Here is a 9304-nt window from a genome sequence, read left to right on the forward strand (position 1 = left end):
TGTGATCCAGTGCTTAGAACAGTGCTTGGCACATAGTAAAGGCTTAACAAATGCCATCATTATTATTATCATCATCCTGTATCTAGGCCATCGCTTAGCACAGTGCTTGGCACCTGGTAAGCATTTAAGAAATACCACAGTTGTTATCATTCCAGAAGGCGAAAATATCGACTAAGTTGTTTGATTTTGCATATTGTAGTGGGAAAAATCCCATTCCTCTTGGCCTGGGAATCCTCCTCCTACGATGTCCCCTTCACAACACCCCCTTGGGTCAGCCCGAGAAACAGGGTCACACTATTTAAACTTTGTTGCTCTGGTCCCCCACTTGGGGTGCACCCTGACGGCAACCTTTCAAACTGACCCCCAGTAGGTGAGAAGACTCGATGCAGGTTGAATGATTTCATTTTTCATGCACTTTAATGGATAGTATGGTGGATCATGCTTTTTTTTTTTCCTTTTTTTTTCCCCTGAGAGGTTTCTCGTCTTCTTCTAAGAGAAACGGGGTGTGGAACGTCAGGTAGCTTAAAGGGTAATCACATACCACCCCTTCCCACATTGTTCTTTGTCCTTCGTGCGGGACCTCCAGCACCTGCTCTCAAACAGTTTCAAGTAGAATTTTGCAGTATGTTTTTACTTCCACATTTCCTGACGTGGTGACTTCTTTCCTCCTACCTTTTCCACAGCAGCTGATCTTTTGCCTGTTTCTCAAGCCCTGCTATACATCTTCCCTCTGGCCTTCCACCTTACATCCTGTTTGCATTCCTGGCTTTTTACCTTATAGTCTTCTTTGCAAAGTTAGCCTTCCACTTTACATCCTTAAGTATACCTGACATTCCACCTTAGAGTCTGTAATCCTACAAGGCCACACAGGACTCAGCATCTGTAGTCCCCATAATCCCCCCATTCTCTGGGAGCTGTAACCCACGGTAACACACACAGTTGTGATATTTATTACATGCTTTTTGAACATGAAGCCCTGGGGCAGATGAAAGGTGATCACATCCATCACACTCTTTTATAAAAGTCATAATCTGAGACTGAGACTCCTCATCGTAAAACTGCCTTCATATCCTTAATTATTTCTCACTCATTTTAAGTGTTGATATTTTAGTTATTCATCAAAATGCCCCCCGACTTTTCTTGTCTTTTCTTATGGTATTTGTTAAGTGCTTAGTATGTGCCAGGCATGGTCCTAAGCACTGGGGTGGATGTAAGCTAATCAGTTTGAGCACAGTCTATGTCCCACATGGGGCTCACAGTCTTAATCCCCATTTTACAGATGAGGAAACTGAGGCACAGAGAAGTTAAGTGAGCTGCTAAGGGCCATACAGCAGACAAGTGGCTAATCCAGGAACAGAACTCAGATCCCTCTGACTCCCAGGCATGTGATCTATCCATTGGACCACACTGCTTCTTAGCATGGCATTGGAAACCCCTTGTGGGCAAGGATCATGTCTACTGACTTGATGGAATTGTACTTTCTCAAGCACTTGGTACAGCACTCTGCTCTACTTTAGTGCTCAGATACCACTGATCGATAGATTGATGTCTGATGAATTTCAGTTTCAAAATAATTTATGCTACTCCCTTTTTCAGGTTATCCGTACTTTAGATCCTAAACAGAATCAAGGAGCAGCTCCTGAAGTACAGGCCCTGAAGAATCAACTCCAGGAACGGGACCGAATGTTTCATTCATTAGAGGTAATTTTATATTTCATGGAACATAATTTCAGTGTTTCATTTCATCATATGTAGAGTCAGCTGCAGTGTGTAGAAGATTCTCATTAAAGACTTAATGTGCTATTATTTTATGTTTACTATTTTACTACATTTTCAGTGTTTTTTATAACTTTATCCTTTTTTTATTATTAGAAAGAATATGAGAAAACAAAAAGTCAAAGAGAGATGGAGGAGAAATTTATTGTCAGTGCCTGGTATAATATGGTAAGAAGTACTAATATGCTTCCATGTGGGTGACCAAACCCCAATAGTTTGTGTAACTTTTATTACACTTTTTTACACTTGCTCTAAATATGGTAGCTTGTTAGAAAGGAAGCCCCCACTGACAAAAACTCAACACTGTCTATGAAACAAAGAACTCGAGCTATCTATCAGTGTCAACTCTCAGCCCTGTATTGGACAAGAGAAAGTTTTCAGATGTAAGCACTGCAGCAGAGAAGAAAATGGAAGGTAAATGGTCTTGGCAACACTGTCTAAGGCTATATCTTTCTAGAGAACTTGGAGAAAGACATTGTGTTAGAAGATGAGTATTTGACTGCTGCATTCTTAATGGTTTCATTAAATGCGTACTCTGTGCCAAGCACTGTACTCAGTGCTGGGGTAGATACAAGATAATCAGGTCAAAAACAATCCCTCTTCCACTGGGGCTCAGATTCTAAGTGGCAGGGAGAAGATGTCCTCATTTTACAAGTGAGGTAACTGAGGCACAGAGAAATGAAGTGACTAGTCCAAGGTCCCACAACAGATGAGTGGCAGAGCTGGGATTAGAGTCCCAGTCCTCTGATTCACGGGCCTATGCTCTTTCCACTAGGCCATGCTTTTTCTTATGCTTCCTTCTTTGGATTCGGCGGAGCTCCGAGCAGTCCTACCGTTAAACTAGCTTCCAAACCGAGATCTGACAACCACTCCAAACAGGAGAGACAATTTTAATAATGTAGGGTTGGAGTTTCCAGATAAACTATCTCAGTGCCGTTCTGCAGAATAATAACAACAGTAATAGCTGTGGTATTTGTTAAGCGCTTACTGTGTGTCGACCAGGATACGAGTCCCACTTCCTTCCTAGTTAGACCTAGATTCTCCCCTTTTTCTCTAGAAATCTGTTTTTGCTTCTTGAGAAGTGGTGTGGCTTAGGGGATAGAGCACGGGCCTGGGAATCAGAAGGTCATGGGTTCTAATCCCGGCTCAGCCACTCGTCTGCTGTCTGACCTCAGGCAAGTCACCTAACATCTCTGTGCCATAGTGACCACATCTATAAAATGGGGATTGAAACTGTGAGCCTACATGTGGGCCAGGGACTGTGTTCAACCCGATTTGCCTGTATCCACCCCAATGTTTAGTACAGTGCCTGGCACATTCTAAGTGCTTAACAAATGCCATAATTATTATTATTATTATTCTTAGTGGGACCACCAGATATTATGCCGTCAAGAGCTTTATTAGTTTGTTTCAAAACCCAAGCCAAACAGGAGGGAGAAATGACAGGACGGCGGTATGTATTGTCCCTCCTGGGACCTTGCGGCTTCACAAATGAATAATAAGCCCTTGCGTATTTACTCTCAAAAGGAGTCCTGTGATTTATAAATATTCTGATCTTTCTTTGTAAAGAAATACTAATCAGCTAATTAAATGCATTAAATGCCACTCATTTTTTCTTCCAATCATCGAAAAATTAATGCTGAAGCGAAATATGATTGAGTTGGGGAAAACTGCTTTAGTAAACCCACATTCCAGATTCAGTGCTTCGTTATTGCAAATTTGGAAAATTGAGCAGTTTTTTATTTTAAAAAGTCTGCCCTCAAGTTATTCAACGAAAGTCATTTTCTTTGCGTGGTTGAACTATCTCATGATTTAAGCTATTTTAAGTAACCCGTGGGTCTGATAATAAGCAAGAGAGAAATTGGTCTGGAGAAGCTGGGGTTGAAGCCACTGGAGTTTCATAAGCACTGATTTACTACGTCTGTCTTTCTCTTTTCCAGGGAATGACCCTACATAAAAAAGCAGCCGAAGATAGACTCGCTAGTACGGGTTCGGGGCAGTCCTTCCTGGCTCGGCAAAGGCAGGCCACCAGCACCAGGAGATCCTATCCCGGCCACGTACAGCCGGCCACGGCCAGGTAGAGAAGACTTGCTGATAGAAAAATAACCACCGAGGGTTCGTGGCGTACTTCTGGTGCATGTAACAACATTTCAGGAAACCCAGCCAGCTTTGTGTCTCTCTGCCCCATGTTTAATACTCAGTTATTTTGCATTTCAGGAAATTTTTTTTCCTATAACATATCTGTAATATGTCAGTTCCTTTTGGTCTTATTTTTGGAGTCTTTTGATGCCTTTTAACGTGCCAAAATTTTAAAGATGCCCGAGGGAGAGCGTTGGCATCTCTTACCTGAGACCCAATGATGTAGGCTTTGTATCGAAATTAAATCTCCTGTTGATAGTTTATACAATTTCTATTTATTGTGCCTCTCTGTTGCCATGCTTTAGAAGAATTTCTTTGTTTAAAGGGAATTAGTCTTTTTATGATGTAACAAACTGTTTTACTCTGGAAAAAAAGCCCTTTACAGTTAGGTGTGATTACTGCATAAAACCACTGCTAAAGGTTTTTTGAAAAGACTTAAATTCATTGGCTGAGGACCTTACCTAGATCTTATCTGTGGCACCTGATTGAATTATTCTGAGGAAAGTGAGTTTCCTCCTTCATGATCTGGTTCCTCTGTTAATATTAAGCATTAATAATGAAGCAGAATGACTTTGGAGACTTAAGATTGTTCTTTGGTATTTTTTAAAAACAAATATAATTTCATGTATTTCCTTATCTATTGTTTGCTGGCAGAAGTAAATGTTTATCATAACAGATATCAAAAACAAAAAAACCACCCCAAGAAGCGTGGCTTTTTTTGATTGTCGCATCGTACGTTTTAATGAAGGCATTTATTTAACTGTTTACTAATTTTGGAATACCGCAGTTGCTGGGGTTCACTCACTAAGTAAGAAGCGGCTGTTGACGCTAATTTCAATTATTCTCTATGACTAAAGGATCTTTATAGATATTTTGGTGAGAATTGTTTTACCTTTTAAGCAATTTTGGTTGCTCATGGTGTTATCAGTATCCCTAACATGTTAATGAGCCCCTTTCCTTGGGTCAGTTGGTAGGTGGGTGGCCTCCTCTGTTAATATCCTTAAAAGGTTTTTTTATCAGTGAAGAGCTTTATATGCTTCATGTATATTTTGTGCCATTCTACTTTTTCAGAGGAAAAAGATACCTTTCCCATAATTCATTTGAGTCTACCAATCTAGGATCTTGTTTTTTTAGGTTTCTCACTATACTCACATCCACCCAAAAAGTGCTTACATTCGTGACAAACAGATTGTAATACATAATTGCTAACAAGAACTACTGATTGTAAGTCTCTATGATTGTAAGGCACATTGGCTGAGGTGCTATAATTTAAGTACATGGTCATATCATTATAAAAGTATATGCATAAAATCAGCTCTTCCATGTAAAATTGTTTGAAATTAATTTAAATTCAGCTGCATTATTGTAAACAGTTGCATTCTTCAGGATGACTCATTTTGATGAATATATGTATGGCAAAATGTCTATACAGGGAGTGATTTTAAGAGGTCCACCCAGTATAAAAATCCAATTTTCGGACGTTCATGTTAATAGATTGGATATTTTGGGCACGCCACATATCAGCCCAAAATACAAATGTGTCTGAGATTACATCCAAATACCATAAAATCCAGCTGATCTAGAGACAAACCCCACAAACCCAAGTTATTTGAAAATGCTTGTTTAATTTTATCATTTAATTGATTAATCCCAATTTGGATTTTTTTTAAAAGAATTCAAATAATTTATTTATATCATAATGTTCTCTTTAATGTATAATACGCCTTATAAAATTTGTGAGCATTGAAAGCGATTGTCTGTCCTGTGATCCTATACATAAAAATGAAGTGGTTTTCAGTGTATATAGAATACTGAATCATTGAATTTGAGCTCTGACTTCTCCAACCTGTACCCAAACCTTAGAAATATTGACTAGTAGTATCTTTTTTTTCTCTTAGTAGTCTGGTTTAGAAAATTTCCTCCCAACTGAATCTAGACATGATTGTTTTTTGTGTATATTTGTCCTTCTTCCTGACCCTGACCCAGATTCTTTTTGGCTTTTCTGCTAAGAACCTGGGAGTGGCGTGAAACAGAGTTGATTGGTAGTAATTTGATCTGGGTCTGCCACGCATAGCATTCTAGATTGCTTAGAAGATCAATGCTCTATCTTTATTAAATGCCTGGTATTCCTATGTGAAAAATGGTTTTCTTGGAATAGAGGCTTACCACTCTTTCCAGAAATAATCCATTGAATTTACCTGACTCCAAAAGTGATTATAAATAAGCATTTTAGAGTGAGGATGTGAATGTATCTAGCACAGATTTGATTCCAGGTTAAAATAGTCAATAATTAAAATTTTTGTAAAGATATGACCTGGACAACATATTTAAAGTGCTTTTAGGTAAAGGGTAATGTGGGCTGCTTTGTGAAAGGAATGTGAATATTGAGTAGTTTGAGTTTAATCTTGGTTTTCAAGTAATTGTCCCCTTCCCTTCCCTTCCCTTCTAAAACTTTTAAATTGAGTTGGAAAGACTCCAAACCTGTTGGGAGGAATTTTATTACTGATTTTCCTTGGAAACTTTGGTATGCTTTGCTTTTGTATTTACAGATATAACTTTGACATGTCATGAATGTACTTAGTTCACTACATCACATCATATCTATAAAATCCACTGCAGTATTTGAAAGAAATTCTGCTTTATAAAATTTGGTGTAAATAAACCCCCCCAAAACACAGGATTTAAGAACATGAAAAAGAGCCAGGATTCTAAATCTTCTTTCTGTCAGGCTTGCTCCCCCCAGCTCCTTCCCTGGAGAAGACCATTAGACTTTCTCTGTCAATTTCCTATCCTATGAAATGTAATTAATAATCTCTTATTAGTAGTTTGTAAATAGGCTCACACAGTATGTATAAATGCTTCACTAAGTATAATTATCTTTGTTTTTTAGAAATTCCATTAGTTCATGATGTCTACCTGAAGTCATTGATTTTTTTTTTTAAGGAGCAATTCTGGTAGAAAAAAGACAGTATTATATTTGGGGAGGGGTGGACTGTTTAGGGCAGGTGACTGAATTATTCAGAGATCCTATTTTCATCCGTGGAACTAGAAAATAAAAAGGAACATAAAAATGGAAATCAAAATCATTCATACGAAATTAGGTTTCTCTATGAAATATTTTTCCAACTCTTTTTTCCAGAATGTTTTCATGAAAATCAGGAGCTCTTAAAGGAAAGCATGCAAGAAAATCAGTTAATGTCATCTTATGTGTGAATAATATCCAAGCTATGCATATTTGTTTAACCATTTTGAGAAATCCGGTTTCACCTTTATCCTTGTGAAGTCGATCACTTTTAAGCATGATGTAGCTCTTTTTGGAGAAATGGGCTCAACATAGGCTAATGCTCATTACCATCTTTACTGTTAGCTACACGCACAACCTATTAAGATTGATTAAATGAAATGATAATAAGGATATTGTTGTCCTTTAAAAAGGGGGAAAATCTTTCAAGAATTAGGAACATTTCATTTGTGAAATTCTTGTCCTTTAAATTCGTGGGGGTTCATTTTCTGGCTTGTTTCTCCTGCGATCCTGAAATCCCATCCTCGTCATAGAATACTTAATGAGTGTCTGCTTGATGTATGGCACTTTTATAGGGTGCTACTAGTCTTTCTCATGGAAAGAGTTATAAAAGGAAATTGGAGTGGGAGCTTTGTTACCAGGAATTCTCATATCTCAAGTTGTGAGTACTTCATTGCATGGAAATGGCCTCTCTTAGAGTATATTTTTATTTCCTGGCAGATCTGCTTCTGCGCCATCGTAGCTCCTACTTCTCTCTTGGAGGGTGCTACGTAGAATGAACAAGAATAAGACGTTATTAACTTGAAACTGTCCAGAAATCCTGAAGAAATACAAATGCATCACTTGTTCCTTTCCCAGGTGGTTATTCACCTATCATGTGGATGTTGACATGATGGAAATATGTAATCCCAGAATGAGACACATTCTGGAACACAAGCCCTTACCTTAAAAATATGCTTAAAGCTATTCGAATCACATAAAACCGCTCACAGACTACCTCCAGGTGTGTCATAAACTTGCTCACCCTCACGTGAAATCTGAATCCTCTCACCCTTATCTGAAGTCTCTGAAATGGATTCAGGTTTTGGTCAGAAACCACCACCCAGGCAGGCTGAAATTTAGCAAAATATCAGCGGAATAGTTTTGTCTTGGAAACCTTAAAGAAGGGGGTGATCTTTTTTTTTCAGGGATTAAAAAAGAATGACTATTCAAATCAGACAGACTTATCTTTAGATGCTTTTTCACTAAACTATGGGGAGAAGTTTGGGGATTTGGATAGCTGTATTGTAAGGGTGTTTTCATTAGAAACTGCCATTTTACTGATGTAGCATTGTTCTCTCAACAATAAGCCCATCTTGACATTATAAAGAAGGATTTAGGGAGTTCCTGAGTAATTTGGAGGAATAACCCTTAATGTAAGCTATATTATTTTTCCACTTTGTGAAGGTGAAAAATTAGTGGACAAAGGTAGGACAGTGAACTTTCCTTGTTTTCCCACACAGTAAACGTATCTGTTTCCTATTGAGCATTAAGAAATTGTCAAGATGGCAGCTTATTTGGTTGTTAACCCTATTTTCTTATATAAAACACTTTTTTAGAGATTTACTCTTCTTTGTAATTATAGTGATTATATTCTATTTTATATTATAGGACTGTTTGACTGTCTAGGGAAGAAATTCTGAATGTGTCTGTCTTCTAATTTTTGACTTTCTATAAAGCATATTTAAATAATCTGGTGTATGCTGCTTTTATTGGAATGTTGACAACATTTGTCAGTTTTAGGGGATTATTTTTCAAGAAGAAAATATTAGGATTGAATGCCTAATTTTCTACAAGTTTAAACGATATACTAGTGAGGCAGAATTTTTCAGCAGTTTCAAAATGATCAGGTTAAAGTAAAATAGCAGTAATTTCCACCAAAAGGAAGTGAACTTGTTTTGTTTTTTTTAATAAAATGCAGACATGTATAGTGTATCATGATGATTCTGTATGAAACGTTTAAAAGTGTTGTAGGAAAAGACAGTCTGGTTATGACTAGTTGGGAGCCTAAAAGTTTGGTTTAGCAGTGGATATAAGAAGGTGATTATCAGCTAATTCGAAGCTTACAAAATAGATCTAAAACTCTATTTAGATTGGTCCAGATTCATATTCTTCCTTCTGTTTTCCATGATGTAAGTGAATTCATTATCTCTCTCTCCCTCCATCTCCCCTCCCCCCAAAAAGAAAAGATGGTAACCTAAGTATTTTGGTTATCTTGTGAACCAGGTATCCTTCCAACCTACTGCTGTAGCCCTCTACCTTTGACATTACCCCAAAGTAGATGAGTGACAGATGCAGGGGGAGACTGCAGGGCCTATCAAGACTTGT

The 9304-nt window shown here is 37.9% G+C and overlaps 1 protein-coding gene across 2 annotated transcripts in view; it reads left to right on the top strand.

Moving 5' to 3' along the window:
* HOOK3 (hook microtubule tethering protein 3) overlaps positions 1 to 8670 on the top strand; it is a 76839-nt gene extending 68169 nt beyond the window's left edge. For both annotated transcript variants that reach the window (XM_029064848.1, XM_029064850.2), the window contains 3 exons: positions 1597 to 1701; positions 1873 to 1944; positions 3717 to 8670. In XM_029064848.1, the coding sequence (XP_028920681.1) occupies positions 1597 to 1701; positions 1873 to 1944; positions 3717 to 3857 (318 nt within the window). In that variant the 3' untranslated portion in view covers positions 3858 to 8670. The remainder of the gene's footprint in view (positions 1 to 1596; positions 1702 to 1872; positions 1945 to 3716) is intronic.
* Positions 8671 to 9304: the final 634 nt, after the last annotated feature.

The sequence above is a fragment of the Ornithorhynchus anatinus genome, chromosome 5, assembly GCF_004115215.2.
Source record: "Ornithorhynchus anatinus isolate Pmale09 chromosome 5, mOrnAna1.pri.v4, whole genome shotgun sequence".
In the NCBI taxonomy this organism is placed as follows: domain Eukaryota; kingdom Metazoa; phylum Chordata; class Mammalia; order Monotremata; family Ornithorhynchidae; genus Ornithorhynchus; species Ornithorhynchus anatinus.